Below are 22,254 nucleotides of genomic sequence, written 5' to 3'. Positions count from 1 at the left end.
ACAATACGCTAGCTTGACATTTTCCTTCACAACGAGTAATTTTACGTCACCCCTTACGACCCACCCGCCGATTCCTACCAACGTGGAGCACAAAGTCATTTGATTTGATACCGTCTTCCCCAGGTGGACCCATAAACGCTGGAGGTTCAACCTCTGGCTCTATCTATATATAGCCTCCACCCACCTCACATTCACACCATCCATTACATACACCTTTCATATATCACCGCTCTCAACCCTTGTTTCGGAGCCAGTATACAAGCACCTTACGACCTTTTCGGGAAGAAAAAAAAACCCCCACAAAATGTGTCCAACCGGGACCGCTCTCCGCCCCGAGATCGCCGAATCCCGGTCCGACTTGCGGTCGGCGTTCGACGTACTTGACGTGGATCACGACGGCAAGATAAGCCGCGATGATCTCCGGAAGGTTTACGGCGGCGGAGGGGGAGCATCGGAGGACGTGATTGGGGAGATGATGACGGCGGCGGATTCGAACGAGAACGGGTACGTGGAGTACGACGAATTCGAGGGGGTTTTGGAATTGAGGAGTAACGGTGCGATGGAGGCGGCGTTCCGGGTTATGGACAGAGATGGAGATGGCCGGGTCGGGCATGAGGATCTCAAGAGCTACCTGAAATGGGCTGGGTTTCATGATGCTAGCGATGAGGATATCAACGCGATGATCAAATTGGGCGGTGGTGATGAAACCCAAGGCGTGACTTTTGACGGTCTTCTCAAGATTTTGGCCGTCTGATTGTTAGTATATGATGAATGAGCACGGCATGAATGATGACGGAAAATGAGGTCTTGGGGCGTTGGTTTTGGTTCCTTTTGTTTGTTTTGTTTGATAATTGAATATTCGGATTAATTTATGTGCAATTTTATTAAATTTATTTGAGGAGGGCATAAGGTGATCGAAGAAATGCACAGTTGCCAAAGGTTGTTTTTGGTCTAAATTTTTCCTGCCAGGTAGGAGCAGTAATTATTCAAATGATTGTTGGCGACATTGGATAAAACCTTTGCTGGAAATTAATTAGCTCATGTACTTCTTGAATTTTTGATGACTCACCCCTAGCTGGAAGATCGTGGGATGTCTTTGAATGGACCGGCTCCAATTCAAGATCCTTATTACTAGTAGTAATTTTTTGGCCACTTTTGTTTACTGTCATTTCTCTCTTTTATAAATATGATATGAGATGAGAGATTCTTGTAAAGCTTGTAAATGGGGTGGCAAAATGTGAAAGTGTTAGCGAATTGGGAGGCCCTTCTGCCATCCGGATCCCTAACTTCGATTGTGTTATTGGAAAAGCAGTTGACTATGGTAGAATAGAAGAGCTTCCCCTGCCTCCAGGTCAGGGTTCGGTGGCATATATATCGGAGGGTTTTTTTTTTTTTAAATGATTTTGGCACTTTAATTTTTTACGATAGCACTTTAAAATTTGTCTTTTAGTGTGTCTTGTTATATGTAATTTTTACACAAAAATACAAATTTTGGAGTGCCATCATAAAAAATGGAGTGCCAAAATCTCTTCTTCTTTTTTTATACCATTGGTTCCATTTTTTGTTTGGAAATGCTAAGTTCCATAAGTTTATCGAAACATATGCAATAATTTTATGTGAAAATGGTTTTGATTTATACAATTCAATACATCATACATACATATATACACCAACATGTGGATTGTGCAACATATATATTCGTATCTCAAATAAGTATAAATGTAGTATTAAGAGTGTTGAAATGCCTAATATAAATTGTTTTAATTTTTAAATTTTAGGAATAAATTTTACAAAATTATATGGATCTTGGGAAAGAGACCATGCTTAAATCTGTTGCTATTACGTACGATGCCCAATTTTATCATGCAATGCTTTCTATTGCCAAAGCGAGTATGCAAGGACTTATGCATTGTGATTTGGAACTTTTGGTGGGGCTCAAAAGAAGGTGAGAACAAAATCAATAGGGTCAATTGGAATAAGCTTTGTGATAGTAAATTGCAAGGAGGGCTTGGCTTTCGTGATTTTCATTATTTCAATTTAGCTTTTCTTGTTAAGCAAGGATGGCATTTGGTTAATGGCCCCAGTTCTCTGTTGCAATGTTTATTTAAAGGGAAATACTTTCATAATTCCTCTTTTTGGGAGGCCTCCTGCCCAAAGTCAGCCTCCTGGGCTTGGAGGAGTATTTGTGTGGGTCAAACAGTGTTGCAAAAAGGGTGGAGATGGTGCGTTGGTGATGATAAAGCTATTAGTATTTGGCGTGATTCTTGGCTTCCCTGTTCACTTAACTTCCGTGTGCTTAGTCTCCCCCCGCCAGTGGATTCTCTCTATCACTGTGTCACTCGGTCTCTGATCTTATTGATAAGGTAACTCACTCTTGGAATATCCCTTTAATCAAGACTTTATTTCTGATATTGATGTGGAAGCTATTCTTTCTATTCCAATTAGCTCCCGAGGTGCTCTGAATAAAAGGGTATGACATTATACAGATAATGGTTTATTTTTAGTCAAATCGACATATCGCTTGACGAGATCCAGCAATATTCCGCATAACTCTAGAGAGAGAGAGGAGAATCCAGTTCAGGCTCTTTAAAGGTTGGTATTTTGAGACTAATCTAGTCCTTACGAGTTCCCAACAAGATTAAAATATTTTTATGGCGATGCTCTCACAACGCTCTTGTGGTGTTATTTAATTTTTTCAAGAAGAAGATTGATGTTTCTCCTTACTGTCCAAGGTGTAATTCTACATTTGAAACTATCGATCATCTCATTTTTCAGTGCAAATCATCGAAGGAGGTGTGGGAAAATTCCCCCTTTGCTAATGCAGTCTCACCCTCCTTGGATTCTCTCTCATTTACTGAATGGTGGACTAGTGTGGTCCAATCGGTTCGTGATTCTAGTGGCGTAAAAGATCTCCATGCTATTTAGCCACTTTGTGCTGGATGTTATGGAAGGGTAGGAACACTGTGTACTTTGATAAAAAGTTCGAAACTTGCTCTGCTACAGTTGAAAAAGCGATCACCCTATATGAGGAGTTCAAGGCAGCTACCGAAACGGTCTATTCCCTCCCTAGACTCTCCACTCCCCCCCACCCATTGTCCTGGCTTCCCTCTCCACCTAATGTTATTAAACTTAATGTTGATGGTGCAGTTAATAAGAAGAATAGCATTTCTGGTGTGGGTATTGTAGCAAGGAACCATTTTGGTGAAATTTTGGGGTCTATTTTGATTCCTTTTGCTGGTTTCTTATCGCCACGTTCTACTGAGGCTTTGGGATTTTGTGAAGCCCTTGTCACTGCGGCTAATAGAGGATCTTCTGAAATTGTTGTTGAAGGTGACTCGGTGCAGGTAGTTCAGGCTTTGATTCAAGATGGAAAGTCTCTCTCAGATTGTAACTCTATTCTTGCTGATTGTGTAGAACTTTTTTCTTTATTTTCATCTTGTTCTTTTATTCATGTTAAGCGTTTTTGTAATAGAGTAGCTCATTCATTGGTTAAGCGTTCCCTATTAGGTGTTAGACTGAAGTGTTGGGTGGGGGGGTGGGATTCTATCTCCCAACATCTCGCTAGTCTTGCCCGTGATGATGTTCGGTCCTTAGACCACTCTTTCTCTTAATAAAATCATCCAGTCTTTCGTGAAAAAAAAAATTTATCGTTTAGTAGGCAAGTAGTAGCCGTCTATGTGATAATATTTTTAATATGGAAAATGGTATTCCCTTTGTCCATTTTTAAGTGTCCTGCTTCATAACTCTAACTTATTAAGAAAACATCATCACTACACATTTCACGTCAATTTTTACCTTCAATTTCCCTACTTATCCTCTATAGAGACATCATCATTACACCTTTACTCACTAACTTTTCAAAACGGAATCTACTTTTAGTGACAAAATGAAAAATGTACCAACGTATCGTAGGATTTCTATATATACAAAAAGGATATAGTGTGGGATACGTATCGTTCTCTGAAGGAGACGATACAAATCGTAGGATACATATCATGTATCGTAGGTTTTTACAACTGTGGTCGGACCAATCAATACAAATACATGAAGCAAAAGACATTCTCTCACATTCCCTGCATTTGCACTTTTTCCTTGCTGTTTGGTTTTTAACTATCTGTTCCGATGCTTGACAATGATGATCAAGGCAAGCAATTGATAGTTGTTCATATTGCATTTCTTACTGAAAAACACTGATATGCTATGGTGCTCATTGAAAGTTAAATTACATGTACTATATGTGCAGATGATAAATTCACTCTTTGTCCCATTACTTTCCTAGATACGACCCACTAAGGATTGTTTAAGAATGGTCGATTCCTAGATTTTGGTTTATAGTGAGCTGAAGAAACACTTATGAATGCCAAAACTACGTACCTTCAACAGGCATCAGCTAGACTCCCCCCTTGCTCAAAGTATCAAATATCCGTGTCAAGCATGCCTTCTTGTTTCCCTTTCGTCTCCCTCACATTGCTACATCAGATATCACTTGCAAGTTAACTCAAGTTTAAACTTTGGGCCCCTTTCGTACGTTTTGTCTAGTGACTCATCCTCCTAAGTCCTAACCTTTAAGCACATGCTGATTATATATCTTGCTAACTTCATAGTGGAAACACTGAAACACACAGCATATGATGTGCTGGTTGCTTTGGTTTTTTCTTCTGAGAACTAGAAGAGCTTGAGCGGATGTTTGATTGATAACAAAAAGTCAGTCAGTTAGCTTACACGGGTATGCAACAGAGGCTGAAAGTGATGAATTCAAGCGCCCACAACGAATTCGTCAACCGCTTATTTTCAGTCATCCCTAGCATTTAAGCCCATTACCCGTGGATTGTAGAAATTTTAATCTGAAAAAGTTATGTGCTTATGCTAAAGTCAATATGCACAGCAAGGCGGGATAGGTATCATAGGGAGTAGGACTGTAGAACTATCTCCAAGGTCAAGCAGGAATTGAACGAATTAGATTTCCTAACAATATATGTGTTTAGAAGCTTGAATTTTGAGCAGTTGCCGAGTTGGAACTGCTGATTTACTCTTTATACTGTCCTTTCAGGAAAGATAACTAGCCGGCCTGTACGGCTGTACCATAATAATGTAACTTTTTAGCTTGGCTCTCTCTCTCTCTCTCTCTCTCTCTCTCTCTCTCTCTCTCTCTCTCTCTCTCTCTCTCTCTCTCTCTCTAACTACCTACCTATATATGCCTAATCTTTTGGATTTTCAGATCTTTATCTTCTCCAACATGTCTGTAGTTGCACATGATTGAGTACTATCGTTCATGATCTATCATAATCTTTCAATACAGAAGATGGATTGCCTTACTATGCAATCAAAACAAAACAATTCAGTAATTACGAATTAAAGTTCCTAATTACACAAGGGCAAATTTGGAGTAATGACTACTTGTTCATAATGCCAAGAGCATACATTCTAAAAACTTGCTTTCCTTCCCCAAATGCTGTGGAAACTAGTACGTAATCATTTTTATATGGTGTATGGAATGCAGTAGGATGGTTTCATTTTCAAGGATGAAGATGTACTGGTGAATTTCCAGAGCTTGACTTGTACAGTACTTAATAGAACTTCACGTTTTTCTTGAGCCGTAGAGCTTGTGACTAGGATGGATGCACACAAATTGGTGGCCCAGTCTTTTCCCACCTTCAGTTGCACCAACCAGTACTTGGTGGGTGTCCACTTGTGATGGCAACATCACAATATACCTCATTTGTTGGCTAGTTTCCCTTTTCAAATACTACTGTATGAAAGTAATTAATACTTCCTCTCAGGGATAAGAGTGACATGGTTCTCTTTGAACCATGCATGAGTACGTCAACCACCAAAGCAGTTTGAGAAATCTTTATGAAAGGAGATCAGTTGATCTTGATGACATGATAGATCATAAAACTTAAACTACGGCCGGTAAACTTGTAAAGAAACATTGTTTACAATATAAATACCAGCTAACAAACAGGTTATAATATACTGTAATAGTTAAACTATCGTGGCAAAGCTGTACCCTTGTAATCCAATACGTATAATGAAAGCACATTAAGAAAATGACAGGCCGTCCAATGGAAGTTACTGGGGAAAAAGAGTAAGGATATCAATGGATCATTGAACCGCATTGTTGTAAATTTGGAAGTGGTTATAGAAGGTTCAGGTAAGTAACGGGCCATACATCTGTTGATTTATTACGTGCTTATCGATAACTTTATTCGGACTGATAATATATAAATTGATGTATGCTAAGCATGCACCAACATCTCAAAATCCAAACTGGAGAAAGAGAGTACTTACTACTTAGAGATCATGACTTGCTGAAATCCAAAAACTCTAAGCAATGGTTGCATGTCAATGTCGTACACCAAATCTAGAAAATAATATAGGTTGCAAGTGAGTTAGGTTTCTGCTAGAAAATTATTCTAATTGGAGCTTCCTTTCAAGTTCCTCTAAAGAAATGATTTTCCCATTCAGTAAAGATTGAGGTACAGCAAATTAAAGCTGAACAGTAGCCGTGTACATATGGTTTTTGCGTCTGTCTCGGGTCCCGCAAAGATGATCGGAGCCGCTCATTTTATTCAAAACATATTGTTTACGGTTCCTATAAAAAATCATTTCAATCCGATATCGGTAAAAGCGTTTACGAATCATCCAACTTTGCTTCAGAATTTAGCCATGAGCTGCTCCGATCATCTTTGCGGGATCCGAGATGAGCGCAAAAACCATGTGTACACGGCTGCTGTACAGCCTTTGCTGTACCATTAGCAGCTCTCTTTCGCATTTAGGACCTTGGGGCAAATCTGCCTCTAATCCTCATGTTATTAATTTATAAATGGGAGAAAGCACATACTAACTTTGTTCAGAGTCTTCAGACATATACCTAAATCATCTATGCGCGCTTTCATATTACTCGAGACTCTGAAGTGCTTCAAATTTTCTTTTTCCTGAACGAGTTTGGTTTACCTAATTTTGTTTAAACTCTTGTTTTTAAACTGATTTACAGATATTTGCACAACAATGCAAGCATATATGTGTGCAGATAGAGATCTTTAGGTACACTCTAGGATTAATGCACCCGGAATTAATCGAATGTTACATGATTCTTTCTTTAATCCTTTAGGCAATCTCAGTGATTTGGCTTGATTTTCCCTTGATAACAAATTAGTGTGCTAAGTGGAAGAATATCATAAAGTTACATATGACTGATTTTTACTAGAAGAATGAATATGATGCTCTAAAGTTGCTTGTTATGTCCCTGGGGCACTTAGTAAATGACACTTACGGGTTTTTGCTTTACAAACAACTATCTGTACCAAAGTTACAAAAAACATACATTGAATGTCCTTGTGTGGAGTTCATTTTGGAGCAAGCTGACTGCACTTAACCTCATTTATTTTTGCAACAAAGCCGTAGGCCTAGACTGATTCAGCTGGTACAGAGTTCTATTTTGCTTGCAAACCATTCCTGTTCAAATTTGTTCCAACGCCCTTCTTTGGCTTAAGTTGTCAAACTGGTTTGACCAATGCTTACTAAAGCCTTCTTTGAACTAGCTAGATGAATGGGAATACTATAGAAGTTCCTTGTGTCCGTAAGATGCCATTGGAGTGGAAATCCTGGATCTGCAGCCCTTCACCTTTGTTGGCAACCTTTAAAACCTCCAAAAATACATTCGCTTAGCTCACAGTGGAAACGTTAGTTGTTGACAAGGCAAATATAGTTTCCAATCTGAAAAATAAATTATTATGAAGTAAAAGATGTTAATTTTTATGCTACAAAGCCCATGTTTTAAACTATTTCCGAATGTGATTAATTGACCTGCTTCTGAGCAAATACAGTAAATCGACCTCATTTGTGTGGACTGCCATGATTATTGAACTACGGCTTGGACACGTTTAGTGTGTAATTAAGAGAAGATAGTTTGATGACACCATTCACTACCATATTAAGAATCTGTATGTGCTTATCACTGTTTAATGGTGTCTCATGATAGGGAGGCAACTGCGCGCCCTGGCACATCATAATGCCTTATTGTTATCTTTGGTTATCTACAAAGGCTTTGTTTGGTTTAAGTTTTAGAAAGTTATTTTTGAGAGTTGAGTGGTAATGAGTAGAGAGAAATTTATTGAAAACTCTGCCGAGAGTTGAAAGTTACTTCCAAAGTTGGGAACCAAGCGGAATGAAAGTTCTTTAAGTTTTCTTACTGCAATTTACGAATATTTTATTGTATCCAAATGGTACCGTGATTTTGGGGAGAATGTGGATTGGGTTCATGATTGCTTAAAATATGACATATATAGGCTCAACAAACCATAAATACATTCAGGCAATTTTTAATCAATCTTCCCCTAGCTGTCGATTCCCAAATTAGTATTATTTCCTTTTCCTCTAAACCAATCACCTCTAGACAAATACCAATCTCTTTATAGCTGGCCCGCGAAAAGCTTATGTTGATAAAAGCATGCCATTAAAAAAATCCCCGAGATCATCTCAACCATGGAGAGTGGAAATCCCCTTAAACCCCACTTCTCTGTTGAGCTTTAGTACTTGTATCATGCGAGTCGGATTAACCAATAATAAGAAGATGAATTGTCCTTTGATGATTCGTAGGTGAATGTTGAAGAAAAATTTCTATGAACGCCTTTTCTGGGGAAAGGATGGGACCATAGTTGGAATAGGGAGCCTAACTGTCAAATACCTGAAGGGAAGATAATTCCAGAACCCTTTTGCAAATAATTCGAAATAGAATAAGGCTAAAGACAGGAGTGCCAGATAAAACAACCACATGCATTTCCTTTGTTTATCCCTTCTTTTGGGAATGTTCACTTTTTGTGTGGGATCCCAAAAGCAAAAGATTAGTGGGTGCCAACACCTTCACAATTAGCCAATTTAGTTTATCCATGTCATCACTTTTGTTTTCCTTCTATTGGGTTTATTTTTCCTTGTCAAGGCTAAATTGCAGGCTTTACCCAAAAGGAACTCTTTTTATTCTCTGCTGTAAAACGTAAATGCTGGTGTTGAAGCTTCTTTGAAGACACGAAAACAAGCACGAGATTAATCAACCCGAGGATGCTGTCAAGTGGGGGTGCTTGGCAGCAGTGCCTAGCAGTCAATCCGGTCCTTCATTTCGGCAATCGACGGCTCAGATCTTAATTTGAGTAATAGATGGTTCAAATTTTTATGCGTTTCGATTAGATCCGAGCTATCCATTCAGATATGAATGGCCGGATCGGTCGCTTGGCAACGTTGCCAAGCACTCCCGCTTGGCAGCATCTTCCAATCCTCTGAGTATCCGGGGGGCGTGTTATGCGGCTAGTGCATAGCATCGTCGGAGCTATTCGTTGGGCAATCCAACGGTTCAGATTTCATGTCGGCAAATATAAATTTCCAAAAAGGATGCTTAATTGGATGACTTCAACATTGTGCTTAAAATTAGGAGCTTAATCCATCCCCCAAATAATCCCTCGCTTGCTTGTCAATGAGAAGTAATGGGTGACTTTTTACCATTGAGCCGAAGAGTATATTTGTGTGTGAAAAAACAAAACTTCACCAAAGTTTTTTTCGTTTTTTGTCTTCAAAATTTACCTAGTGGAGCCAAGTTTCTTTGGCTGTATCATGGGGCCCTACGGGTGAGACTGGGCACATGAGGTCGGGCCAGCTGGGGGGGTGGGGGGGGGCCAAACCCCACAAAGGCAAATGGAGCAAAGACAAAGCACTGCAATAAACGGGTCGGTGTATTTTTCTGTGGCCTGGCCTGGCCTGGCCTGGCCCTGTGTGTATACTGTGTCGTACTGATGTTATTTAAGCAGCTAGCTAGCCACGCGTGCTTTCTTGTGATTCCCTTTCTCCTTCCTTAAAGCCTCTCTCTCAATAACTACTCTGCCTCAGCCTCTTCCCCTCTGTCTCCCCAGCCCAGCCTTCTTCTCTTCTCTTCTCTTTCCACACCCAACCAATTCCCTTCTCTTCTAGTTTAGTTTAGTTTCCTTTCCTTGAATCATCTAAGAACGTACGATCGATGGCAACTACATGTAACCTACCTTGAATCGCCTCAAGCTGAGTTTCAAAAGATATATTCTTCTTTTTCCTCCGAGAGGTAACGTAACGTAACGATCTCCTCTATTTTATGGTATGGCGCCATCATTCCTTTTTACTAGCTCCTTTATTAACTCGATCTTACTCTATTTCGATCCGAAAACTAGTGGCGTTAAAAAAATTCAGAATTTTAGCGTCTAGTTTCCTCACCCCTATGAGATTGTTGTTGTTGATCTTCTCAATTACGTTATGGCTCCTTTCCATTGTGAGGAATGTTGGGATAAAGAAGCGAAGCTGTTCTCTTTCCCACCTAATCTCACCAAAACGGTGAGAAAGGGAGTACTCAATCAAAGAATAATATCATGTTTAATCTTTTCTCACCCTATTTGATCAATCCAAATGAGTGATTTGACAAGAAATTCTAATCTTTTCCTTTTCTTCTCATATATCAAACTCCTCAATGCAAAGGGGGCAGCAGTTAATTCGTCCTTCTAATAAATAAAAAAAAGGAGTACCAATTCTTGTTTTTTTTTTTTTTTTGATCCGCTACCAATTCTTGTGTTTGAATCTCTCTTCGGATCCAAAACATCTTTTCACTTGGCTTTAATCCACAGGTACTAGCCGAGAAAAAAAGAATACATACTTGTACTTGTCATCTCTGATGATGAGATATACATAGGCCTATGTACGTGATCCGCTCAGATTCTATCCGAAACGAGTAAATTGATGGCGTCAACTGTGATCTCGAATCCTATAACTAACTCAAACAGAGCAACCTCGAGGAAAAAGAAGAAAGCACTGCAATCCACGAGTAGAGACCAATCTCAGAATCCAAACGGCGCCACGACGCAGTGGAAATCCGATTCGCAACAAGCAGCGTACTCTTCCAAACTCCTCCACGCTCTCCGTCAAGTACGCCCAAGCCCGGCCCCGCGCCGGGCGCGGGGCCGAGCAGTGCGTGAAGCCGCTGATAGAGTCTTAGCCGTGACGGCCAAGGGACGGACCAGGTGGAGCCGCGCCATATTGACCAACAGGCTAAAGCTCAAGTTCATGAAGAACAACAGGAGGCAGAGAGTGGCGGCAACGGCGGTGAGCCGGTCGAAGAAGCCGAGAGTGAGTGTCTTGCGATTGAGATGTAAGAATCTACCGGCTGTGCAGAGAAAGGCTAGAGTTCTTGGCCGGTTGGTTCCCGGTTGCAAGAAAGAGCCGTTACCAGTGATTCTAGAAGAGGCGACGGATTATATCGCTGCTCTTGAGATGCAGGTTAGAGCCATGAGTGCACTAGCTGAGCTGCTGTCGATCTCCGGCTCCTGCTCTAGCGGCTCCAGTTGATTGCATCGTGGCGCTCCTATTCTCTGAATTATCTTCTTTTTGTTTTTTACATTTGTTTTCGTTTTACTATTATGTTTCCCCTCCTCTCGTCTCTGTTTCTTGGGAATATTTCTCTGTTAATACAATTCCTTTAGATCATTTGTGTGTGTGTGTGTGTTTTGCAATTAGGGATGACAATGAGACGGATCAGATTTATTGTCTCTCATTTCCATCCTGTTCCATATCGGGCAGAGTCGTAGCGGGAGAAATTGAAGAAATGGTGGGCCGGGAAATAATGGCTCCCCATCGGCCTTGTAATTTGTACTAATTTTATTCTTGATAGGATTTTGAAAAAAATAAAATATTATAATGTATCATGACAGTTTAAAAGATAAAAACAAAGAACTTAAATACTAGTTTCTTATTTGGTGGAGTATTTTACTCTTATAATGTTTAAATATGTGAAATCTACAAAAATATATAAATTCAAAAATCTTAATTACTTTAATAGGAGTCGGATAGGAGTCGGATCAGGTTAAATTGGAGCAGGGAGTAATACCACCATCCCACGCTATTTTCTTCTCAGTTCACGGCATGAGGTCAGAGGTGGAGACATGATTGAGGAAATCGCCATCCCTAAATTCGTTCATGGGAGATTACACCACAGGGAGGGAAATGTGGGTGACATACAAATCATATCCCAATCTTCTCTGCTTTTATCTCTATTCTTAATAATCTCTGCTTTTATGTTACCTTGACTAACAAATGTCTAGGCTCCGTTCAGTTGTCAGGAATATTGTACAAAAAAGTTATTCTTATGAAAAGTCAAGTAAAGTGAAGTAAAGGAAAAAGAAATCTATTTTTCTGTGAGTGTTCATTTGACAAAATTTTTTTGCAGGAAAACTCAAGTTTAGTAGTTCATTTGTCGGGAAAAGACACTTATGAGAAACTTCTTTATTTTCTATGGCTTAAAGTAACTTTGAGAACTAACACATACCAAAAAAATATCTAATACAAAGCCTTAATATGAAGCTTAAAAAATAAGTAGATGATAACTAAATAAATAAATTTTAAACAACTATGCTTGATTAGTTGCCGATACAAAAACTCATTGATAAATTGATGATTAGTAAGTACAAAACAAAACTGAAGACTAATGATAAGATAAATAAATACAAAAAAATCAATTACTAATTTTTTTCCACAACAATTATCTCAGAAAGTACCACAGTAGTCAAAATTGTTGTTACTCATGTAAATCTCAAAGTGCTTTTCTAAGAATTTAATTCGTATTTTTTTGGTATTGGCGTCATTTGCTTTTTTTCTTACCCGCCAATTATTTTAGCCCCACAATGGAGAAAATTTTCCTGCAAAATCCTATACTTTTGGCCGGATCACTTTTGCAAGAAAATAAATCTTGCAGGAAAACTTAAGAATATGTTTCTCACTACTTTCCTGGCAACTAAACAATACAAAAGTTATGGAAAAGTTGATTTTCCCATCCTTTCCTGTACTTTCCTGACAACTGAACGAGGCCAGAGAATTAAGTCTTTGATCCGATAATTATAGCAGAAAATAGGAGTAATTTTTTTAATCCAAGTATATATTGAATCTCCAGCATTTGACTAAAAGAACAAAAGGCATACAGTTCATCTCCAATTGCCCTTACCACACTAGGAGTCCAAGAAGTTGTTTGGTAGTAAAGGTTTTAACATGATAAAGTTGTGTCAAAGACTTAAATTTTTGGTTTTGAGGACTAGAGATGCTTTTAGTAGTTTAGACTCAAGATTGTCAATACTGTTTCGATATGTGCCATTTTAGGGAGAAATCCTACCTAGTATCACGCCAATACTAGTACTTACCATGCCACTAACAGAAACGATACGTTCAGTATTCAGAGCTTGGTGAGAAACGATACGTACGGTATTCAAAGCTTGGTAAGAAACGTTGTTTGAATGCGGTTAAGTTTCAAATCTCATCCAAATCTCATGGTTTAAACTTGCTGCTTCTCTCTTTTTGTCTGTTCACTGAACTTGAACTACCCAAGGGCCCAAATTTCCCCATTATCGAATTTGAACGGCTGGGGTAAATGAACAGTATGGGGGTAAAAGCGTGATTCCCTTGCTTTGGGGATGGATGATGTTGTTAATGAAGTGGGATCCAGCGACCATTGTACCTATCAAATTCATTGCACCATAATAATAAAAGCCAGACAGAGAAGATCTTTCGAACCGTCAAATTCATTTCACTGCCTTGGATTTACTGTTTCATTACTGTATTCTTGCTTCGCACGCTATTTGCCATCATTATCAACACTTGTTTTTTTCTGGCCGTTGTGGGTTGAAGATGATCATGAGATGAGGAGGATAGGGTTACTAGGTAGCTAGCTAGGCACTACTTCATCGGGGAGTAGGCTACTGATGTCTGGACCATCTTTGGGCATGTGTGATGTTTAGTCATGAGATTTTCGTAAATTGATCGGAACACTTGGTTATAAAGAAAAATGTATGGGCTATCTAGGATCCGCAAAGCACTACAAGAAAAAATGTATGCGTTGACCAAAAAAAATAGTGACGAAATTTAATTTTTACAATATATGTCAAAACAACAAAATTTTCGTCACCAAAAGTTACTATAAGTTGTCTCTGAAAGTTATTTTTTCGTCACCTATAGCATGTTTTTGTCACCCTACAGTAACTTTTGCTAACGAAAATTTTGTTTATCGTCAGCAAATATACTTTTTCTTGTACTGAAGGTCACTTTTTTGCTATCGTAATGAGGTGAGCGTAGGCTGGCTAGAACATTCTATTATTAAAAAAAAGATACGAGAAAGACAAATTTTATCCGATACGTGCGTATAATTATGTGGTTCATCACATTTTGCTTGGGAGTTGGGAGAGATTCTATTGATCTCATTTCCCTGTCAATGATCTGCACGCTGAGGCTTAATTAATGAATTTGATAAGTTCAAAGTAGGGTCTATCGGGGACCCAACGAATTTGATGACATGGTCATAGCCAGTACAGCACCACAGATAAGCAATTCTTTATTAAATTTTTTAATCTAATTTATTTATGTGATTCATGTGAGTGTACGCTTTTTTTTTTGCAAAATATTGAGCGTGCAAGTAGATGGAGTATCGGTCCCATATGAAATTATGTGTAATTTTTAAATTTAATAATAATAATAATAATGTATTTATTGAAATAATTTTTTAATTTTTTTTGCATCGAGATTTATCAAAGAAGATCAATATTAATTGCATAAAAAATTATTTCGGTAAGTACTTTTTAAACTTGAAAATCGCACGTAATTTTGTACGAAACTAACTTCATGAACGGAGGGAGTAATCAACTCGTACCGAGTCCCTTTTCTTTCCGCTATGTTTTCTGTCGGTGGCATTCCTGCATTAAATTGCCACTTCCAGCCATGTAAAACAATCACTGAAATGAGGGGTTTCTCTAGCGGATCAAGGAGATTTGGACTTGGTTGGACAAGGCACATGCATGTTCGAGTTTTCGTATCCAGTGCTACTTTAGCTTCAGTTCTAGATGCAGTGAGATTCCTTACAAATTGCGGTGTGAGTTCCTAGTAAAGGTCATTTTGTAGTACCATACTTGCACTTCTATCTTGACAAAGAAACAGAAAAAAGTCACTGAAAATAAAAGAAAAAACAGTGAGAGTGACAGTTTTAGCTCTTCAGTCTTTGAAGAGGTGAATCCAACGATGAGGGAGGTAGATTCCTCCGTAGTTCCGATATTTTGGCCGATTGACCAACGTTGTAGGAATAGAACCTCGGCTAGAATGATCAACAAGTGGGCCATATATCACGTGGCTTATTGTTCCCATTCTGATTTTATATCTCCAGTTTAATTCAGTCACAAATAACGAAGGATCGACATGCAAATCTAGCTACTGTGTTTGTACAACATAGTGATTCGATCACTTTTTTTACATTTTTGGTTCATAATTGAGATGTGGTGTCATGCCTAGCTCGGTAACAAGCAGTTCAAGTCATTCCTTGCCTTGTTATATATTGACGTGCACATCTCACCTCTTGTGTTGCCTAGTCCGTTGTTGACATGCGCATGTCATGTCGTACCGTGCCTTGTTTAGTCCGCAAGATATTCGAGATCCCCATTATGTGACTTTCGATTTTTTTCGTTGCAAAGATGATCGATCACGTAGTAATCAATATCGGATATAATACCGGATAATGGTGATCTTATTTCTAAGTGGTTAACTATCACTATCGATCGCTCGCAGCTAGCTAGCAGATCTTTTATGCCGGCCTTATGATATGATATGATATGATACTCCATACATATACGTGTGAGCTTTCCTTGTTTACCACGAGCCAGTACCCGAGGCATGCAGATCCACTTGAAAGGTGATGATCAGTAGGAAATGTTAATTGTTTTGTTTTGGGAAAAGAATTAACCGGCCAGATCGAGAAGCTTTGCTTGATGATCCAGTAAAGTTAAGGACCACATGCAAGAGGTTAGCTTCAAAAAGTCAGCAGTGGGGTCCGCTTTGTTCCATGTGCACATGTACATTTAAACATGGAAATAGACATGCAACCCATGCAACCGATAATTAATTAAAGCCACAAATTTAATAGAAAAACCAGATGTATAATTTTAAATAATACTACTTGTCTTTTTCTCTTAAAACAAAATTTGATCTGACTAGGTACTAGTAAATGATATCTGACCATTTCCTCTATTTCTTTTTTTTTTCTTTCTTTTTTTGTATGGATGTGCATGAAAATAGTACCAATAAGTGTCGCAGATTAAGAAAAATGGCGGTACTTATTTCAAACTATTGAGGCTACTTATAAGTTTACGTGTATTCAATAGGCCGGGCTTCCCATCAAATTAAAATATTATCCTCGGGAGAAACATACATTATTCGATTGTCATGATAGCGCCTTTGTGCTAACTAGTTTGAATTAGAGGACAAGTTTTAATCATTCGAATAAATATGGCCACCTTTACTATTGTCGCACACTGTAACATGCTTTAAAACCAAAGCTTCGAAATTACGTAAACCAATTAGGAGAGAGACAAGAAAAAGCAATCACATAAGTTTGCTTCACAAAGAGTCAATTAATTAATTAATGCTTTTAGAAATAAACTACTCAACTGAAATTTAAAAGGATAGAATGATCATCTGAATTTTTCTTTGGAACGTTCGTTTTCATGGAGCATAATGATAGTAATAAGGTTTTTTTTTTTTTTTTTTTTTGGGAGATATATCTACAAACATGGGAATTGTTGAAATATTTCTTTGATTGAAAAAATATTATTCATATAATGGATGCATTAATTCCACACTGGCATCCAATGAGTTTTAAAAATGAAGCTAACGGTCGCCGGAAATCCCAGAAATTGATCAGTAGTTGCCTAGCCGGCCAATATACTCCTTAATTAATTTGACAACATGAGTACTACATATATGATGAGTTTAATCATCATAATTGAATTATACCCAAAGAGCAATTAGGGGTTGATAAGGCCGGAATCAAAATCAACTGATTATAAGTAACAATTGGAGCTTAATTATCACAATCCCAAATAATGAATGACATGATCGAAGTAATAATCCAGGCCGGCCATTAATATATATATATATATATCCCATCATCACACAGTCGACGGAGAAGTAATAAAGTGGGTTCGGCAAAGTGGGGGTGTTTGCTAAAGGGGTTGCATCAGTTTGGTTAATTAATTAGCAGTTGAGTGCCCCCACAAACCTTTTTTAAGCCCGGCCTCACTAAACTCTCTTCATGTATCTGAAAGAACAAATGTCACTAATTAAGGCTTACAGAAGAAGATTTTCAGGTAATTATGTGGTTATCACTTTTACAACACGTACGCTCTATCGCTCTCGGATTGGACTGGTTTGAGAAAATTCAAATTGTCAAATGATTAACCATATAAGAGCATCTTTAGGGTTTGATTAAAAATTGTGTGTTATATGACATAAAGTGTATAAAGTGGGTCCTATTTATTGTTTGTTAATAATGTGTAAATTTAAAAAGTGAATGTGTGTTGTAGTGGTGTAATTAATTAAGATGAGTGGTAGTGTAATATAAAAAGTATGAAAAACTCTTTCTCTCTCCTCTCTCTCCCCCAAACCAGTTGTTTCTCTCTCCTCACTTTGCCTAACACAGCAGGCTCTTTTTTCCCTCTCACCTCTCTCTCTCTCTCTCTCTCTCTCTCTCTTCTTCACTAGAGGTGTGGTTACAGTTAGTATTGCTTCTAGCAACAACTAACTGATTCGAACAGTTAGTATTGCTTAACCAAACCCACTAGAAGGTATTTTCTACACATCTTTAGTTAACTGCAAAAATTAAAGCTGATAATTTCTTGCACTAACGCACTCACTACAAGAAAATTTACATTTTATAGCGTTTGAAAAACGCTGTTAAATGATATAGACAGCGTTTTTGCAAACGCTGTATTAGCCGATGTTGTTAAAAGTCTTGGACCTTAGACAGCGTTTTTAAAACGCTATAATATGGTAGACTTTAGATAGCGTTTTTAAAACGCTATAATATGGCAGACTTTCTACAGCGTTTTTAAAACGCTATGGTATGATTGACTTTCTACAGCATTTTAAAAACGCTATAGATAGTAAAATTTCTATAGCATTTTTAAAATGCTATAGATTGTAAAATTTTTATAACAATTTAAAAACGCTATAAATTGAAAATTTCCCACAGCATTTGAGGAACGCTATAAATTGAAAAGTTTCCACAACATTCAAGGAACGTTGTAAATTCAAGGTTTTCTATTATTCACCATAAATTTTCGCCCCGTTGTCCATTGTTAATTTTTTACAGCATTTCAAATTCCAAGTAGTTTCTAGCAGGTTTCATAACTTTATACAACCTGCTCGAAAAAAGAAGATGGCGGCTCCAATGACATCCTTGGTAATATATTTCACAATATTCCATACAAAACCAACAAAATGTCTCCAAACATCAAAGCGATTACCATTACAAAAGAAATTCAATATACTAAATGTCCTTCCAACATTTCTATCTAGTACAAGCCTTGTTACCAAATATCAACAAAAAGGCCTTCCAAAATATCTATGTATCCCAAAAATGGAGTACAAGCCTTGTCACTAAATATCAACAAAAAGACTTTCCACTTGTCTAACTCACATACTTTATGAATTGTTTAACTCACATACTTTATGAATTATGATGCTTAATCACTTGTCTTCCTCAATCAAAGCAGCATTATTGGATTCTCATGAACTCATTCAAGGTAGAATGCAGCAGCCTAGCTCTGTAGAATGCTCCTCTTCCACCATAGTTAGAGAGTGTCCGAGCCTGCTTCTAAATGGAGTATAATAGGTGTGCCAATTAGGTCATTATAGCAATTTAATCTAATTTAAATTAGTGGAATATTTACCATATACCTATCACCAAGTGATTACCATAAATTAACAGCAATAGCTTAAACTTTTAGCTAAAACATAAGCAAATAGTGGGAAGGTGGGGAACAAGTTAGAATCATCACATAGCTAATGATAGCCATTAGACCAAGATCATTAAGAAAAAAAGAGTGCATCCAACTTAAAGAATCCAACTTCATCACAAATATCTTAGCAAAATGAAGGATAACAATTGGCAAACCATATATACCAAACTACTCAATCCTTGAGAGTCCAGGATAAGAAACTCCGCTCCGGTAAAGGGTACCGGGCATAATGCATCAATCAAATGCAAACTGATCCAAATTCGTGTAATCTATGTTTGATACCTATAATCAGTCCAATTAGTACTCAATCTACGGGAGTGCAGGGCTCTTGTTCTTTCTGCAGCAAATATGTGAATTTTAAAAATCAAACAAGCTATATGCCTTCTTCTAGTTATACTGATACCATACGATCATCTGTTAAGGGGCTAAACCCCAGTCTAAAAAGGCCGTTGGTGCTTCAAAACATATATAGGAAGAGATCTAAGCTGGTTCACCAAATTGATATGTGAAAAGGTTTCTTATTACGTGAAAAAGGAAGGATTCAAGTGCCAATTGGTCCCATACCCATACCCATCTCTTCCTCTTTTGTTTTTCAAAAAAAGTTAAAAGGATTATAAGTTATAACTCATTTCACCAAACATTTCAAGCATCTGCTAAATTTTTTCTCTAGTCAATATCATCAATGTTTAGATCTAGATTTCACAAGGACCCTCAGTTGCATTTCAACTACAGGTATAACAGTTTCTTTCAATGAAGAATTAGCACTTACTCTTGTGACAAAACTAAGAAAAAAGCGATAATATTTAGGTAGAACAATACTCCAACATCAATAGGAATCTCGATTAAACCACTCATCCAAGAGATGCTATAAATTAATCAAAATCGAGAATTACAATTAATCACGCAATTAAATCGGAAACAAGCTATTTAGTGAAAAAGGGCTGCAAAGATTGAGCCATGAGGGAGAGAGAGAGGAGAGAGAGAGAGAGAGAGACGTACCTACGAATCCAACAAGATAATTCTTCGTTGAAGAAGCACGTTAGTGGCATCGCGGTCTTATAATCGGAGCAACCGAGTGGGGCACAACAGAGTGGTTGAGGAACAGACCTGTAAAAAAAAACCACCAAGTGGCGCAGATCGCTAATAGCTGGATCTGGATAAGTCGATTTCATCATCAGAGACTCCAAATCGCCAGATCTATCTGAAAATTCAAAACCATGTTGCAGAAAATCAACGAGAAATAAGAAGATTAAGAGTCTGAAAATCCAAAACCATTTTGCAACAATCAACAAGAAAAACAAGATGATGAAGGACGTTTGAGAGTCCAACCGTAGAATCAACGGAAGAAACGAGAGGACCAAACTCTCTAGTCTCTACGGAAACATATCGAGAAACAAAGGGGAAAGCTTCCTCTGGCTAGATTGTAGAGAGAAAAGCTCCTCTATCCTCTATTAGGTCTGAGAAAGCACCTTGGGGAATTAAAAAAAACCCATGAAAATTGTGGGGCCCAGCTTTGAGAGCGAGCGTGAATTTTTCTAATTTTTTCAGGTCGCGCTTTTGAACGTTATGACAAAGTCCAGCAAACGCTATCAAAGTGCAAAGCTTTGTTCCTGTACTATAATTTATTGCTTTTCCGTAAAAAAATGCTATAGATGGACCACAATAGATAGCGTTTTCAAAAGAACACTGTACCTAGATTCTATAAAATGTAGAATTTGTTGTACTGTACATGTCTTGATACAAAAAAGGAGTTAGCCAGTAGAGCAAAAGCTTCAATTAAATTCCAACCAATGTCTCCATCTTCGGCAAAAGGTAAGTTCAATCCTTTTCTAAGAAGATCTCAGATGGTGTTCACATAAACTAAGTACATTCTAGCATAAACCATATGGACTTGTGGAGTGGAAAGTAAATTGGTTCATGCATGATTGATGGCTAGTAGAGTTTTTCACCCATCTGTTTTGGTATTATTGCAGCAGCAAAAAATGGAGTTGGTATCTCTAAAAAGACCTATAAGATCAGAGAGGCAGCAAACAAGATTATGGGTAGTCAAAATGTCATTCTAAAAAAACTATTGTGGGCAGATACATGGATGTAAACTAACCTAGTTTCTACTTATTCACCATTGCTATCTCAAACTCTTTCGACTTTTGCTGACACAATTACTCGGAGGTTGTTTTTGCTACCTTTACACCATATGAGGTGAAAGAGAGGGGAAGAGCACTGTTTGTACATCAATGGCTGAAAGTAATTTCAGTGGGAGGCTCAAAAAATCTTCTTGGTCCCTAATATCGGCTGAGAGACTTACTTGATAAGAGGTGAGGCCCACTGCCCCACAAAGAAGACTAATCTCAACAATGAACACATTACAGTATATAGTGTAAAAAACAATTGCACTATTAGGCTTTGGGATTTCATCTTCCTTTTTGGGGCGGTTTTGTTGGTTAATGACAACATGGACCATGGTGGTTAAGATAATAGTACTATTCGACAAATATGTAGCCAGTAACTAACATTGAATGCTCTAAAACATTCCATTTTAGTAGTTCATCTCGATATCCAGCGAACTAACCCATTTTCAGCATTTAACGTCAAACTCCAAGACTTAGTCTATAGTTCTAGCTCTCTCTTTACAATTTCAGCAGTCAGCACATTTCAGCAACTATGGTATATTAACTATTAAGCAACAAAAATATCATGTTACAACTCTTTATCTAAACAAAAATACTATTTTTCAGCACTCAATATCAAATTCACTTCCTGCATGTAATTCATAGTTCGGGATTGCAATATCAGCACACCACAACAAGTATGAGTTGAATAAATTTGACTTAGTACTTTTCCCAACTCCAAAAACTACTCATTAGATGATTCCAACTATAACTAATGAAATACACAATTCAACGTAAAGAGCAGAATTCTTTTAATCTGATAGATGCTAGGTTTGAAGGCAAAGGGCTATGCATCTTAACAGCATAAAGCTAAACTTTAACTACTTTTTTTTCCTTCAAGAGGTAAATTGTAACTTAATAACATTCCTGTCCAACAAGGAGTGAGATTTAAAGCAATCAGACACTTACAGATTCCACTTTCCAACCACTGCCAAATGCAAATTCCACGTGCTCATATCCCCTACAGTCAAACAACATTAGGGGCGCATACTGTCCTGATTGACTTAGTGCGTGGGTCAGTGGACGGCCACGGCCAATGACCATCAACACAGTGCCCTCTCTCCCACAGAACTTACACTGAAGCAAAACAAAAGAAAAAAGATATCATTCAAGATAGGACCATAATAATTTCACACGTAAACCACAAACAATGAAGTACAATAGTAGATGTAAGTCGTAAGGATCTCCAATGTAGAAAGGGAGATGGCAGGAGGCAGGAGGGGACAGAACTACACATCACCACATTCAGCAAATGG

At 38.0% G+C, this 22,254-nt stretch overlaps 2 protein-coding genes and 1 long non-coding RNA gene across 3 annotated transcripts; 2 read left to right on the top strand and 1 right to left on the bottom strand.

Annotated features, from left to right (window-relative positions):
- The first annotated feature begins 142 nt into the window (after positions 1-142).
- Positions 143-1,154, top strand: LOC131315915 (calcium-binding protein CP1-like). The gene has a single exon (XM_058345149.1). It carries the CDS (start codon positions 305-307, stop codon positions 752-754), a length of 450 nt encoding a protein of 149 aa, XP_058201132.1. The 5' UTR covers positions 143-304; the 3' UTR covers positions 755-1,154.
- An 8,623-nt stretch (positions 1,155-9,777) lies between these two features.
- On the top strand, positions 9,778-11,493 carry LOC131315914 (transcription factor bHLH147). The gene is made up of 2 exons (XM_058345148.1): positions 9,778-10,084; positions 10,638-11,493. Exon 2 carries the CDS (start codon positions 10,750-10,752, stop codon positions 11,353-11,355), a length of 606 nt encoding a protein of 201 aa, XP_058201131.1. The 5' UTR covers positions 9,778-10,084; positions 10,638-10,749; the 3' UTR covers positions 11,356-11,493.
- Positions 11,494-18,310: 6,817 nt separating this feature from the next.
- LOC131315913 (uncharacterized) lies at positions 18,311-20,527 on the bottom strand. The gene is made up of 3 exons (XR_009196940.1): positions 20,160-20,527; positions 19,830-20,031; positions 18,311-18,679 (listed from the first exon to the last, which is right to left on the bottom strand). It is a non-coding gene; the product is annotated as an uncharacterized LOC131315913 (long non-coding RNA).
- Between the last annotated feature and the right edge of the window lie 1,727 nt (positions 20,528-22,254).

The sequence above is a fragment of the Rhododendron vialii genome, chromosome 2a (assembly GCF_030253575.1).
Source record: "Rhododendron vialii isolate Sample 1 chromosome 2a, ASM3025357v1".
Taxonomy (NCBI): Eukaryota; Viridiplantae; Streptophyta; class Magnoliopsida; order Ericales; family Ericaceae; genus Rhododendron; species Rhododendron vialii.
This window is presented reverse-complemented; position numbering and strand designations above follow the sequence as displayed.

Bases quoted from the DNA above. Each gene is read 5' to 3' on its own strand.
- LOC131315915 (XM_058345149.1), top strand. From the start codon at position 305: ATGTGTCCAACCGGGACCGCTCTCCGCCCCGAGATCGCCGAATCCCGG.
- LOC131315914 (XM_058345148.1), top strand. From the start codon at position 10,750: ATGGCGTCAACTGTGATCTCGAATCCTATAACTAACTCAAACAGAGCA.